This window comes from Nomia melanderi, chromosome 7 (assembly GCF_051020985.1).
Source record: "Nomia melanderi isolate GNS246 chromosome 7, iyNomMela1, whole genome shotgun sequence".
NCBI lineage: Eukaryota > Metazoa > Arthropoda > Insecta > Hymenoptera > Halictidae > Nomia > Nomia melanderi.
The window spans coordinates 17030699-17046233 of NC_135005.1; the positions used below are offsets into that span (position 1 = coordinate 17030699).

Here is a 15535-nt window from a genome sequence, read left to right on the forward strand (position 1 = left end):
TAATCGTCTCGCGTTATGGGAATGGGACGACCATTATGGAAACATTAACCAAGTCTTTCGATGAAGAATTTAAAGAATTCAAATAGAAAACTTCTGTTTTTATACGAAAACATTGTAAATAGCGCGATCGTTCCGTTTTCCATTTCTAAGCAGCTAATGAAAATAGAGAATTAAAAGAAGACATATAAATAAACTTTGATTCTACGAGCCGATAGAATGGCACTTTTAGACAGCGTACACTTGCACTTACTTAATGGAACTCTAAGAGTGGTCTTACTGGAACGCGATTCTGTTATACGCAAAGTCAATGGTTTGACCGGTGACCGATAGTCTGGGTAATACAGAAGTGATTCGCAATTTCAGCGGCAATCTATTCAAGTGCCTTCAAGCGCCGCTGCAGGATCTGCGCACCTGGCTGCGACCCAGCGCAACGCCGACGACGTCAACGTCGCGCGGACAGAGGACCAATTCGCCGTTGGCCGACCGAGAAATAAGCTTCATCGACGATTCCAGCGTGGACAGCAGCGCCGTCGGTAGCAACCGCAGCAGCAGCAGCACCACTAGCAGTAACAGCGCTTCGGACGACGAAGCGTATCCGAGTACACCGGTCGCTGAGATCTCCTTATCGTCGGCTAACTCTAGCGCCCCAGCTACGGCTAGAGCCTTCTCCTCCGATTCGGGGTATACACTTCAATTAACTCGCTTGTTCGGTACAAATAAAACACCTACTAACCACTAACACGTTCAGTATCACGTACCATGTATAGTACAATTCCTGTAAGAAAATATTTTTAACGCTAGAACTACCAAGCACTTAAACTGACCTTCCAAATTTCTATAAAACTTTTGCGTTGGTTAAGATTCAATTGGTTTATGTTTCAATGTATTACTAAATCAGCTTCTTTACCGATTTCTCAGAGAGGAATCTGTACTTTCTCAATGATCGCATAAAAGGAAATCAGGAATCATTCCGACCCATCTGGTAGTTCTAGTGTTAAGAGACTCATGGTCACGGATGGTGATATGCATAAAGCAGCTAGAACACAAAGGAACAATATCACAATATACAGAACTCGCCAGAAACTTGAATATAATGTTTCATCAAAAATACAGTTCATAAGGAAAATATAATATAAAATCTCCGTGGCACGGAACCTGTTATCTGTATGTACCTACACGCCCAGTTCCCTTAAGATATCACGTTGAATCGTACCGCGTCGATAAGATAGAGTTAAGCAACGGTCAGACTGTTAACGCAAGATCGGTTTCAGGTTTTCCTCAGAGATCGGCGACCGAAGGTCACGATGCTACGAGAACGGAGGTAGCAGCACGAGCAGCAGCAGCGGAAAGAGCAGGAAGATCAGCGAATCGCTGAGCTGCAGCGAGCCGGACGAGCAGAGCACGCCGGCGTTCACGCGATCCAGATGGACCTCGTCGTTTCGCAAGCTGCTCGGCCGGAAGCCGAAGTGCAAGCCCGCGTCCGATCGTTCCTCGTAAACGCACCGAAGACTGAGAAACGCGTCGAGGCACCGTGCACGAAACACGTAGTGCGAAATCACCGTGAAATTTAGTGCTCCCCCCACGCCCTCCCTTTTCTCGGCCTCGTCGTTGGTCCATCGAAATTATGCCGCTTTGACCGGTGACAGTACCGTCGAACATTCCTCGCGAATACCGTCGAAACGTAGACACCAATCCGACAACTGCCAGCGTATTGATATTTATAAGACCGCGAACGAATACCTTTCCTATAGCTGAACCGAGCGATTTGGGCTCCGCGACGCGTACGCGCGAGCAGAGAGGCGTGCGATTATAATTGGCGTCGCCTAATAAACTCGAAGGGCTGCCATTGGTCTAGCAGTGAAATTGTTAGTTTTCAATGATTAGCAGATACAATTAGGTACGCGTGCTGCAAAAGACGGTATCCAAAAGGAATGCGAGTTTGAGTAGCCAGAGAGGAAGAATTCTTGATTGTTGCATAGTAATTTGTTGGACAGAGCACAGCGAAACTCTTGCAATTGGATACCGGATACTGTCTTTTCCGTGGCGCGCGATAGTTGAAGTTTGCGAGAACGCCCTTTATCTAACCGTTACTTCCGTCTCCCTTCCGTCTTAGCTCCTTCGACAAAGTTCGGGCTCGTTCGGTAAAGCTATAGCAGTAATATCGATTACGGAAACGCGTTAACGACCAGAGATTTCGAGCTATACTTATTAAATATAGAATGTTTTCCTCGAAAATGATCGTCGCCCTCCGATCATTTTACTAGTAGATTACTGTCCATAGGTGTGATACACTTTGGCTAATTCGTCGACCGTCAAGCCTGGTAACATTACGTAGGAATTGAATTTTTGAATGGTTATCAACGACTGATCGGCTCGAATCCGATTCGTTGTTTATGATATTAAATCGTAGATGGAAAAAAGTATGTTGACTAATATCGAAAGTTCGACGCGAAATTGTTTAAATCACTTGTTTCCAATTGGACGTTAAAACGATGTTTGTTGTTCAGCGACACGTGTTTTGCGTTGTTGTATTTGTGCTGTTGTTGTTAGGGTGACTTGTTGTATTAGCCAAAGAACAATTAGTGTACTTTATAGAAGAACGGACGCTGGAACGTAATCAATAGACGGCCGTCTGATTCTTTTCGATAGGAAGTGAAGTTATTAAACGTTGAACGGTACAATCCTTTTTCTAGCGTTCTCGAAATTTTGGGGGAGATTCTTCCCGTAGCGAAGGTGTTTGTCCAAGGAATTTCATGGTTTTGTATACGATGGTATACGCGTACGTTAATACCAAATAGACGAGTTTCGTTCTTGAAATGGGACAGAATCGATTAGAGTGGGAATTGAACGGTTTACATATAATCACCGAATAACAAGAAACGTACATTAACCGATTGTCGCGCGATAAGTTCGCATTCAGGGTAACAATGGATTTGGTTCAGTGTCGATAGAAATTTACTTCACAGTCGCTTCGGTTCCCGTATAGATATTTCGGTTACAATGTGTTTACTTGGGTTCCTTCATAAATTTACTGCTCGCAAAGAGACTATCGCATATTTTGTACATATTTTTTTATTCTATTTATGATTCGAATGTTAATGATCCAGAGGAAAATTCCGAAAAGAAATTGTAAAATTGAGACGACTGCCTGAATACATGTTAAGTTAATACGAAAGTCGTGGAATCACTTAGCATAGATAAATCATCAAATATAGATGAAATATAACACTGAGTCGTTTACTTAATTTTCGTTTGTAAGAAGACTGAATCCTATTATTCTTCCATCCACTTAAAACGTTAAGATCAGCTCAGTAATAGATAAAAAGCAATTGAACATATTACCGCGTGATATAATGACACGAAAATAATTAACTGATATAATACTCATATCAATATACATTCCTGGTAAAGGTTGCTAACATTATCCAGGATTGTATCTCTTAATCTTATCTCTCATTCCTAGAAGCTTATCTTGTTAATATCTTTATCTCGTCTTTATTCATACAAATTAATCGCTATAATTAGAACATTCTTCATTCTATTTCTGAATTACCCAATTCTCCCTAGCTCCCTTCTTTCCAGCGTTGTATAACGCTCGTTTCCCTTCAGTGTATGCATATTTTTAACAATTAACGTTATTTTCTATGTTTGCATTGGAAATTAAATGAAACAATAACCAAACCAACTGAAGATAAGGCCAAGGAAACTTTTAACAGATAAAGTCTGTACCCACTTAATCCTATAGAATCTTCTCATCAATCTAACCTCTGCACCATTTCGATATTATGTCCGTTGTTTCATATAACTTACCAATTTAAGCAAATTAGTAGAAATAAATCTTGTATACTACATTCGTAATATAAGGAAAAAACATGGAAATTTAATGGAAATCATGTTTGTCGATTATAACAGTTCATAAATATAATTTCTTTACATTTGCTCATCGTTATTCCCTTCAAAATACTTATCATCTGTTGCTTGAAAGAAGTCTCCCAGGATGGCACAGGGAAAGAGGGCTCTCTCATTAGAGATTTCGTTTATAGTTTTAATTAGTTATGTAACCGTATTAACGAATAGCGAATTAGTATAGAAAATGAGATAAAAAGGTGAAAGCTGACCAATGCGATCCGCATTCCTTTCAGGTGCCTTCTCGCGAACAACGCGGAGTACACCTGAACGATAGATACATTTTACAATAATCCTCACGACCTCTGCTTCGCTAAACACTTCACCCCTCGAGATACTGTTAACGCTCATTAACAAATTCTAATCTACTGTTTTCCTTTTCCAGGGAATCCCCTGTTACGTCATAAAGTCAACCTAACAGGTAGCTATCAGAACCATGCATACAGAAGCATCGACATTCCTTGGCACATTTCCATGCCATTAATACGTAACTTTTGTATACACTACCTATATAATTAACTGACAACCGTAACTCTTGTACACACTGTCTACATAATTGACAACCGAATCAGTGGTCCATACAAACACGCCAACGTCTCTCGTGACGTTTCCCTCCGAAAATGGTAACATTCAATCTGTAATTTCCATCCCATTGATACCTAACCTTTGCATACACTGTCTATGCAATTAATCGACAACCGAATCAGCGGTCCATACGAATGACAACACGCCAACGTCGCGCACGACGTTTCCCTCCGAAAATAATGGTAACGTTCAATCTGTACATGGTATTCTTTCCCCGTCGAATCGTAGGAGCAAAACAACCATTGTCTTCGCAGGAAAAATCGCGGATAACCAGACACTTACGTGTTCCCCGACGTCACTTCGCAGAAGCCTGATTCGAGAAATATAACACGCCTCCCACTTTTCGTCCGCGGCGCCGATAGCAGCGTGCCGGCCATGTACAAAATTTGAGCCGCGTGAAAGCCGACGAGTTCAAGCCGCTAGTCGGACGTCAGCGTTCTATCTATCGTCACGCCGCCGTACCTCGCAACGATTCCGCGTGTATAGTGTGTGCATCCGTCGCCGTAACAGGTATTTGTGCGAGAGGAAAACAACTGGTGAAATAGCGCACCGGATAATTTTAAGTTCAACCGGCACCGAATTATCAACGTGAACCGAATGCTCGAAGTACCATTGCCTGTGTTACCGTTTCTGTGTTCGTTGAATCGTGGCACCCGTTCGGAACACCCGGAAACAAATAATCCTTTTCAAGAATCCCACGACCGTTATTTCTACAGGTTTTCTATTTCGCTGCTTCTCCTTACGCGAAACTTCCGTTCACAGTTGATAGCGTTGGCGGATCGCGACAGGATACTGCGACTCATTTATTTATCACGTGAAACGTTGACATCTTTGTTTCATTTTCTTTCCTCGGAACGATTACACGTGTGATGAAAAAGTTATTTCGATTATCGATCGTCGCAAGATACGAGTCGCGGTGTACAATTGCGCGTAGGGTGTATATAATTTCTCTTTTTGGTGTCACGTTGCTTCTATGGCTAACAGTGGCGCAAGAAATGGCGCTGCCGCGAAATGAATGCACGCAATAACAATTGAACGAATTATTCCATTCCTCTGTGCCGTCGTTCGTGATTGCTTTAGCTTCTTTTTTTTAATACCGCTCGACTTTTCGAGCGTAAACACTCGCATGGGCGTAACGTAAAGTCGAGTCGATGCGATTACGGTTCTGCCGTGGCAAAACTGTACGAAGAATATTTCCGTAACATGTCGTGTTATACGGATAATTCTATTGATCGTTAATTGAATAATCGTGAACGGAAAGATTGATGTTTAAAGTCATGTGAAGAGTTAAGTATTTTGTTTTCCCGTATAAACCGGTCGACCAAGGTGTCAGTTGGATGCCAGTCCTTGTAAAAATAGCTTGGACAACAAAACAACCAGTTTTCGAAGGCTGCCCATCCTGAAATGTATAACTCTCGTAATTACCGCGTGTCTACGGTGTCCCGAAATTGCAAGGTTACACGTACAATCGGCCAAAATAGCGCTTCATTAAGATTCACACTGTGACGTATTCGAAGAGAAACAATAAACAGATAGATACAAGGGAAACCGATTTATATTTACTCGTTAGCGATTAAATGAAATGGAAATGAAACATTGTTTATTTCGATGACGGTCTCCTCAATTATATTTCTTAATAAATCTAAACGAAATATTAGAAAACTGAAACTGAAACGAGTCATTGAGTTCTTAACTACAATGTCACAGTTTATAATTTCTAATAAGAATATAGGATTAACGCTAAATTTATTCTATTGTTCCCAGAAAGATCGATGTTGGTCCGTTTAAATAATGTTTATAAAATTCAATATAACTCAAATTAGCTCGTGAATCTAGCGTCAATTTCACTTTCATTATATAAAAATACAAGATCACGACCGTCACAAGTATGTGACGCTGGTAGCGAACGTTAATGAGTTCATATATAAAAAGTAAATTAAAACATGTCTTCCTTGCATTAAGAGTTCAAACGGATCTCTCATGCGATCAAGCAGGAAAAAAACGTCGCTAAATAATTCTCTTGACGTTAAATATTTTAAGGTCACGAATTGTATAACGTTTCGTACCTGGCTGTGCATATCGTCGTGACGTCATCCCCATCTGTTTCGTTTCTTTCGCCAATATATTCGAATTTTTGTTCGTTCTCATTTAGCCTTTAACCCTTCGCACTCGAAGGACATCTTGCAGTCGCCACCTGATTCGACGCAGCAAACTTATAAAATTTTCAATTCAATGGTAAATCTTGTGTAATGTATCAAAACATAAAACATCGAAGTAATATAGTTCTCTTAATTTATAGAAGATAATAAATTGTGTTAGTTGCGAAAAATATCGTTAATATTCAGTTAGAAAGTAATGAATATTTTCAATGAAAAATATTGTCGAATGCAAAGGGTTAAGCCTTGTTGATCGTTTAAGTTCTAAAGAGCACGAGAATGACGTGTCTCTTCGTGAAATGTACTCTTACAATCTGCTGAAGTTGATTCATAATTAAGCGAGCCACGCTCGATCACTTGGAAATCCCCGAAAACACGTTACTTCCTGAAGGAAAAAGGAAATACACGTATATAATGCTTTTTCCTCGTTGGCAGTGAAATTTTTGTATCATTAAGTTGCTTTCGCCGCTCGGTGTGCTAATGATTTTGAAACCACGCGGCGTGCTGGCACAACAATGACGTAAGGTCACTCAGGTGTTACGAAGGAAATGATTTTTCCTCCCTAAAACTGATGGATGATCTCCACTCTGCTCTGATACTAGGACTACTATTTTAATCTACTGTTTTTAATACTAATTAACGCTAGGACTCAGAATTTTAAGGGTTAAAGGTTAACCCTTTGCGGACGAATGTCGACATTTCGAAATGAAGTTTTCATGTTTCAAAGATTAAGTGATGAACAAATAATTTAATTACTCAAACACCAAGTGATCAGCACTTAGTTTCTGTTTTCCCTATCATTTAAGTAATCGATATATAATTTAGCTTCATCTGCTGAATATTTCGTATATTTCAAAGAATCATCTTCGTGTGCAAAGGGTTAAGTATCTGTAGCCCTTTATTGGTAGTGTCAGAAAGATCACAAACGCAAGCTGGATTATAATTTGATCTCAATGCCACACACGCGACAAGGAAAATATTCTGAGATTTCTTTGAGGGACCGAGGTAGAGCTTGGTATTTTCAAGGTCGCGCATCGCGTGACACGCACCATTCTAATTCTTGGCAGTCGAAATGTAGTCCTTGCCGAATCGATCGATAAACATCGTCCCATAAGACCACACCTTGTTCAAGATATTTTCGAGCACGTTACATTCCTGCCGGCTGACTGGTGAGCGCGCTTTCATGGGGAAAAAACGTTTATCGCGAGTTATCTTATCTGTTATCGTTTATTCTCCGTACAGCAGTCGGATACGATATTGAATTTTTAATGTTCCCGGAAAAAATATACGATCAGAGGAAGACTCGATCGATTAGGCCGATTAAATCTACAGGTTCCGCAATTGCGATAGAATTATCGCAGGGAATTTAGTTCGAAAAATGCGAACAACGAGGTGACACATTTGAACATTTGACAACGTTTGACATTTGAACACATGAACACGTTGAACATTTAGTATTTTAAATTACACGTTGTGTCGCTGTAGGAAGTATTTAAATAAAATGACTTTGTCATGACGCTCTACTTATTTATTCAAGAATATTTCGGAGTCATTGAAATGTTACCCTTAAATGGTACAATTGTGATACTACAGATAAATATAGAAAAAATTGTTAAAACAGGTAGAGGTTGCAATAACATAGAATGTCGAGTCTGACTCAACATAGGACTGCTAAGGGTTAACCCTTTGCACTCGAGAGATGATTCTGAATTAACACTTGACTTGGTGCAGTATTAAAAAGTTGAATACTTAATATGAAACTGTTTACGGTGCATCGATAAAATATTGATACGAAACAGCTTTCGAGTAATAAACTGTTAAGTGGAAACGGTGAACGCTGTGAAGGTCGTCGATCACGTTTTCAAGTTGCTTGACAACAATTGCAATAATCACTGATGATTAAGAGTGTTGAGTTCAAGTATCATGATAAATAGGAATTGTAATGGTTCCTAGTCATGTTTACTAGAAAATAGTGACGTATAATACACTCGAAGTTTATGCCAACTACTATATAATAAATATATATAAACAGTGGTCTCTTGTTTAGAAACAGAAACGACCAATTAAGTGCACACGTTACCGCAACACTTAACGCTAATTGCAGAAACACGGATGATATCACCATAGCTGGAACATCGAGACGCGTCGTAATATTTTTACGAGACTCGAAATGTTTATCAAGATATATTAACGATAACGGTCATAAAAGTTTCATTGCGCATCGCGACGCAGTGGAAAGGTATATAAAAACAATTGATAGTAGTAGAGTCACACGTTTCAAGTGTAACTGAGAACGTAACTTTTACATAGTATTTTATTATATAATATATACAAAAGCTTCATTAAAATGTTGATACAACTCGTCCGATTTCTCGTGTATTATTCCTGCTTTCTCATTAACTATCGGCTGCTCTCATTCGCTGCTGATTCCGTTCGAACACAATACCGTAGGCGATTAACGAAGCTCTGTTCTATATTTACGTGGCGTTATTTTAAAACCGGACAATGTCTCTCGCGATTTGGCAAGCTACCTGTATAATCGACCGAAGATAAGCTCGTATCGATCGTGCTCGCTGTTATTTCATTAAACAGTCTATTCTACTGCGAATATTCTGGGATTTATAGTTTAACCCTTTGCGGACGAAAATTTTCGTATTTGGAAGACTGAATCGCAAATAAATGATTTAATTACTCGAACAGAGATCACACTTATTTTCCTTTTTTTTCTATTAATTGAGCAATTGCGTTTCATTCTGTGTTGCAACATTCGCATGTTGCATTCAACGTAAAGAGAATTAAATTATTTCTATAAATATTGTCATTTAACGTTATACGCTGCATGATATTTGGAGACTCAACGGCTCGTTTCAATTTCATTTGAATATTTTCGTTAGATTTGTTGGATTCAAGAGAATATTATAATTGTAGAGATCGAAATGAACGCTGCTAGCGTTAAGGAAACAAAGTTCCGAAAACCGTTTCCAACCGTTCGGAACACCTCCGCAGTACTTCCTGAAATGTCAACAGATTGCAATAATCAGCGATAAAAGTAGAAGTTATCAGTTTCTGCAGGATTTCTGGAAAAAGTTCAGAGGAAGTGAATATTCGTTATCTGGTACACAAAAATGTATCGTTTCTAAGTATACCGAATGTTTATCGTTCGAGGGGGGAGCGTGGAATGGAAACTAATAATTAGGTGCACGCGTACTCGGAAGATACGAGCGAAATCATGAACGCGCAGCTTGATTGTACCTCGCGTTCAATCAGTGCGGTTCGAAAGTCATATGAAAGTTATCGTTGGAAGAGATCAGGTATCTTGGTATCATATTTCCGCAGCCTGCTTTTTAACGCTTGGCCTGTGTAGTTGTGCATACGTGGGTCAAAATGATCCGCTCCGGAAATTTCGTTTCAATGATTAACCCTTTGCGGAAGAATGTCGACATTTCGAGATGAAGTTTTCATGTTTCGAAGATTAAGTCGTAAACAAGTAATTTATTTATTCGAACACCACCTATTTTTCCTGTCATTTAAGTAACTTATGTATAATTTAGCTTCATCTGCTGAATATTTTGTATATTTCAAAGAATCTTCGTCCGCAAAGGCTGAACTCTTCGCGATCGGTGCCACCGCACGCAACACTTGTTCTCGACGGTGCCGACAATATGGCGGCCCGTTCTTTTTCCTGAGTAGTGTTGTTTTACGATTGAGAAGCATTGTACTTGTTATTCTTTACAGAATTTATATTCGATGAATTCTTAACCTTTTACTCGAAATATTCACTGGAAATATTCAACATTTTTCGACGAGATGTAGACGATATTGTTTGAAACTAATTTAACGATCATTCGGAGATAAATTTAGCGACGAAGCTGTTTTATTTGAATATTTTCATTTAGAATTAGGAAATCACGTTGCTTCGAATCGTGAGAAATATACTCTTCTGATTCTTACGAGAAATTATGAACAAGCTACTCTAATTAGTCGGTGATTCTGGTGTTAATAATATTTAGCGTGGCGTTCGCATGCGACATTGCCACTTGCGACTGTACACGTGGATTAACATGAAGCAATCGTTCACGTAATTGCATTAGGATTGCCTTAGGATAGGAGATTGCTGACATTATGTAATTGTAATCATGCTGGCAACAAAAACATGTTTATCCATGATGAAATTTCTAACAATATTAAACACTGCGCAGAATATTTGCCGCATTTCGATGGAATTTCTAATATTAAACGCCGGGCGGAATATTTTCCAGTAAATATTTGATAATTGATATCTTTCTCTACCCTTTAACCCTTTAGCATCTAGATTGGGACTATTAACTATTAGGAAATAAAATATTTATGTACTAAATATTTATGTATCTAGAATGTTTATCGTAGCTTAGGATATTTTTAAGAAGCGTGAATGCGGGCATGAACCTCAGCAAGAGATTTCTGCTTTATGTCGTTTTTTCCGAGTGCAAAGGGTTAATTGAATGAACTACAGTAACTCGATTTGGTTGGTCACCGTTGACCCCCGTGACATTCTCCGTGTTAACCCTTTGCGGACGGAGGTTTTTAGAAATGTATAAAACCTTCAACAGACGAAGCTAGATTATCCATCAATCGCTTAATCAATAGAAGAAAAGGAAACTAGGTGCTGATCTCTAACTCTCGAGTAATTAACCCTTTGCACTCGGAAGTTTTTCAGTAGAAATATTTGAACACTGTCTGATGAGACAAAGACGACATTGTTTTAACTAATTTAATGGTAATTTACAGATAAATTAAGCGACAAAGCTATTTTATTTAAATATTTCACATTGCAATACAAAGTTTAATTTAAAGTAGTAAATATTCAACTTCATAGTTTTGCTGTATCAAATCAAGTGGTGACTGAGAGTCACCTTTCGAGTGCAAAGGGTTAAAGTCAGCAAAGATATTTCACGTGCAAACGTTAGATGACTCGCCCTGAATAATGTTTTTCTTTATTATGTTATGCAGATAAATTAAAAAATCCCAATGGATAAAAACATGCCACCACCCGGGCCGGGTTTCATAGACCCAGGGGCGCCTCCACCACCTGTATACAGCCCACCGGCAGGCTATGGTGTACCACCTCCAAGCTACGGCGTCGACCCACCGCCACAGCAACCAAGTATGCTAATTACATCGAATTAACCCTCTGTAGGACCGTGTAACTTTCAAGTCACGTATCAGTGTATTGGCATCTTGTTGATTGACTTCATTCTGCACTCAAAGTGGCGAATGAAATTAAGTAATCAGTTAACTTAAACTTTCGTACACTCAGGCGTGAAAGTTTAACGTCGTTGTAACTTGAGAGTGACAAAATATAATCATGAAGAAAAATTCGATCCGCAGAGGGGTGAGGTAGACAGCATCGCTACTACAGTTGAAAGAAAATTAACTGTCCGCTCAGTTTCTTGCGCCTGCATAGTAAACCTTGGATAACTGGAACGTGTCAGAAACCTTTAGCTTCAACGACCAGTTAATTTTAATGGAACTGTAGCTAGCGGCTGTGGATAATCCGGAAGACTGCCAAGTGCAAAGGCGCGTAAAACGAATTATCGAAACCTGACCGTTCGCGGTTCGAAATTCGATTTGAGTAACTGTCGATCATACGTGACTGTACGTAAATACTCATGTTTAAACAAACAATTGTGAAATCACTTTGTCGTTGACAGTTTGTCAATTAACTATTTATGAAAGTTTGGATCAATTTTAGGATTATTCTTAATAATTCAAATTGTATCAGGATTATTTTTATCATTTCATTATTGTCCAAATATCAATTTAGCTTTTAATTTAGTTACTGTATTAATGACAGAATTATCTTGACATTACAGGTGTCGTCGTCCTAGGAAGTCAAAACTATGGATGCGATCCACAGCGTATGTCATGCCCCTTTTGTCACGCTAACATCCTTACACGAGTGGAAACAGAATCAAACATGAAAACCCATCTTTTTGCGCTACTGCTCTTCGCTATCGGGTAATTATGTTATTAGTAGGACAAGGAATGTATGACAAAGGTATAGGATGTCATATGAGATGGAAACTGAATTCATGGAAATTGTTGTTACGGTCGGAATTCAGTTTCTTTAACCCTTTGCATTGGGAAGTTTGTCACTAGAAATATTTCAGATTTTTTCACAAGAGAAAAGTGATATTTATAGTTTTACTGCGTCGAATCAAGTTACTGAGTCACCTCCCGAGTGCAAAGCGTTAAATATTGACGTATAGTTTTAGAATAGGATATATACATGTTGCATAATAATCAAACTCTCATTTATAATAAGACTAACTGGAGTAATAATTGGTTGCAGATTTTGGTGTTGCTCGCCCTGCCCTTATTGCGTCGATTCCTGTCTGGTGAAGAACCACTACTGTCCTTCTTGCAAAGCATACTTGGGAAGGATGAACAATTAAGAGAGATATTTAATTATAATTACGTACCGTAATTATAACGCCGAACTGCCCTCCAGCATTTGTCGACAGGGCCAGAAACTGTCGAAAAATATGTTTGCATATTTGCATAATTTTGTTATTCAACATACGCGCACATTCTACAAAGGTATTATATATAATCAACGAATTGAATGATTACGAAATCGATGTTTGTCCCAACGAACATTATATAATCCTATAATTGTATTTAAGACGTGTAAATTGTAACTATTTTCATAATTTAAAATACTATTAAATTATAAGCATGCAAAGGTTTTAAGAAGTCCTCCCCAAAGAATAACGTACCGCTATTTTAAGTACTTTTACGTTAAAAATAATCCAATTGCTGCTAGGGGAGGTCTCTACCGAACACATTTTTATATGCAATTCAAATTTACAAATTGTTTATAAGAAATCTTTTATTAATATTATGTTCATACAATAAAATATAAAACAGTTCGTATATCTACAGTTCTTCCCATCTGGAACCCGCTGAGCCGGATATCGAATTGAGGGACAAGGAAAGACGTCCACTCGCCGCGCTCGGCCCGATTGTTAAATATTTCATTAACAACACAGAAGAATAGTCGTGTCTAATTTATTTCAAAAACCGTTAAGATGATAACTTTTAAGAATTCCACTTCCTTATCCCGAATTGGTGGCGTCACCTATTGCGAGAACGCTCAAACTTCTTGACATTAATCCTTTGAAGGCAATTTATATAAAGATTTATTATTTTGACACAAAATTATATACAGCAACTCTTCTGCACTGCTTCAATGGCAGCATACATGGACAAGGTACAGTATACAAAAAAAAAAAATAGGCTGTATGATGAACAGTTCTTAATATTAAATTATTTTATGCAATTTATTCGTATATCCATTTCTCTGCCCAGGATGCCCAATCAATAACTTCCTTTTTCTTCTCTTCTCCGAACCACAATTTAATTTCTTTGTTTGCAGAGTCAACAGAATCTGAACCATGGATGATATTACGACCAACTTGAATACAGAAATCACCACGTATTGTTCCAGGTGCTGAGTCCTTTGGATTTGTTTCTCCCAACATTACACGACCAGTTTTCACTGCATTCAAACCTTCCCATACCTGAAATGTAATAGAACAATTTAATAACAGACTTAAATGTATTCTAATGGAGCATATGTTACCATTAAATATTGTGCTTATTACCATGGGTACAACAGGACCAGAACTCATATATTTAACTAAGCCTGGGAAGAACGGTCTGGCTGCTAAGTCTGCATAGTGTTGTTTTAACAAATCTTCAGATGGCTAGAAATAAATTGGATTATTTCATTAAAATGATTTATTAGATTATAGTACACTGAACAGTGCAATCAATATATTGAACTAGATATCAGCTTTATCTTCAGGCTGTGTGCCAATATTGCATTCCAATTGATCAATTACTAATATCTAACTTGTCTTAATAAATGTATAAAAATAGCTCCATTGACAGTCCATTGAAATTCTGTTAATGTATCTTCTATATTTTAAACGAGAATGCATCAGAAATACTGAAACTTCATTTCAGTCATTTTATCTCGACATGAGGGATTATAATGTCGTGCAGTTGAACTAAGGTCATCGCGATAATTACAACTTGTCTCCCGATCGAGAAAACAAGACAGGTGTTTTAAAATAAGAAGGTAAAATACTTTCAGCGATAAATAACGAAGAATTCTAAGATCTGACAAAACCAGCATCCACGTGGCTACCCGACGTCAGCGTATGTACGTCTTTTTCCCACAAAATGTTCGCGTGTTCGTTTAAACAATAAAAAAAAAGAGACTTACCCAAACCATCTTCATTGCTACCAGCTTAAACCCTTTATCCTCGAAACGTTGGATTATTTTCCCGACGAGTCCACGCTGGACACCGTCGGGTTTTATCATAATAAAAGTACGCTCCTTATTCTCGGCCATAATTAATTTGCAAACTAAACGAAGTAAAGTTAATACTGAACACAGGACCATGCAACACCGGCTAGAGCAGCGGAAGAGTGAGAACGAAAAATCGGTTTGTGCTTTCACTTATCCGGTCCATAGACTCGAAACCAGCTCAGACGTCCAGTGTAATTTAATTTTCTGATCGTGCCACTGAAGTACCGACCGAGCGAAAGTTATCTTAGTAAACTAGCGGAATCTATTAAACGAAACGGTCAACTATGGAACTACATAAAATCGCAACATAAAAAGTGACCCTTAGGAGGTTAACTTTTACAACATTATTGGCTCTAAAGCGATATTTTCAACGAAAATACTTCAACAATTCAAATACTTCAACATCCACTATACAGATTTATATACCGTACCCGTAATTAAACTCTAACTTGGAACCCTTGATAAAAGGAGAAACGAGTAAGCGTCGATCCTCGTTAAAAAAATGTTAATTACAAAAGTATCAGGCCTC

The 15535-nt window shown here is 38.5% G+C and overlaps 3 protein-coding genes across 14 annotated transcripts in view; 2 read left to right on the forward strand and 1 right to left on the reverse strand.

The window, feature by feature from the left end:
* The window catches only part of LOC116425155 (uncharacterized), a 38165-nt gene extending 34933 nt beyond the window's left edge, over positions 1–3232 (forward strand). For all 10 annotated transcript variants that reach the window (XM_031972468.2, XM_031972471.2, XM_031972470.2 and 7 more), the window contains 2 exons: positions 364–681; positions 1272–3232. In XM_031972468.2, the coding sequence (XP_031828328.1) occupies positions 364–681; positions 1272–1497 (544 nt within the window). In that variant the 3' untranslated portion in view covers positions 1498–3232. The remainder of the gene's footprint in view (positions 1–363; positions 682–1271) is intronic.
* Positions 3233–4851: 1619 nt separating this feature from the next.
* On the forward strand, positions 4852–13558 carry LOC116425163 (lipopolysaccharide-induced tumor necrosis factor-alpha factor homolog). Of its 3 annotated transcripts, XM_031972493.2 has the most exons (5): positions 4917–5001; positions 11237–11289; positions 11637–11790; positions 12500–12644; positions 12979–13558. In XM_031972493.2, exons 3-5 carry the CDS (start codon positions 11655–11657, stop codon positions 13079–13081), a joined length of 384 nt encoding a protein of 127 aa, XP_031828353.1. In that variant the 5' UTR covers positions 4917–5001; positions 11237–11289; positions 11637–11654; the 3' UTR covers positions 13082–13558. The 3 variants fall into 3 exon arrangements, with proteins under 3 accessions (XP_031828352.1, XP_031828353.1, XP_076225241.1); XM_031972492.2 differs by lacking the exon at positions 11237–11289 and having other exon boundaries at positions 4852–5001; XM_076369126.1 differs by lacking the exons at positions 4917–5001; positions 11237–11289 and adding an exon at positions 9534–9958.
* A 253-nt stretch (positions 13559–13811) lies between these two features.
* Positions 13812–15191, reverse strand: awd (nucleoside diphosphate kinase). The gene is made up of 3 exons (XM_031972562.2): positions 14920–15191; positions 14294–14395; positions 13812–14209 (listed from the first exon to the last, which is right to left on the reverse strand). The coding sequence occupies exons 1-3, from the start codon at positions 15097–15099 to the stop codon at positions 13970–13972; spliced, it is 522 nt and encodes a 173-aa protein (XP_031828422.1). The 5' UTR covers positions 15100–15191; the 3' UTR covers positions 13812–13969.
* Between the last annotated feature and the right edge of the window lie 344 nt (positions 15192–15535).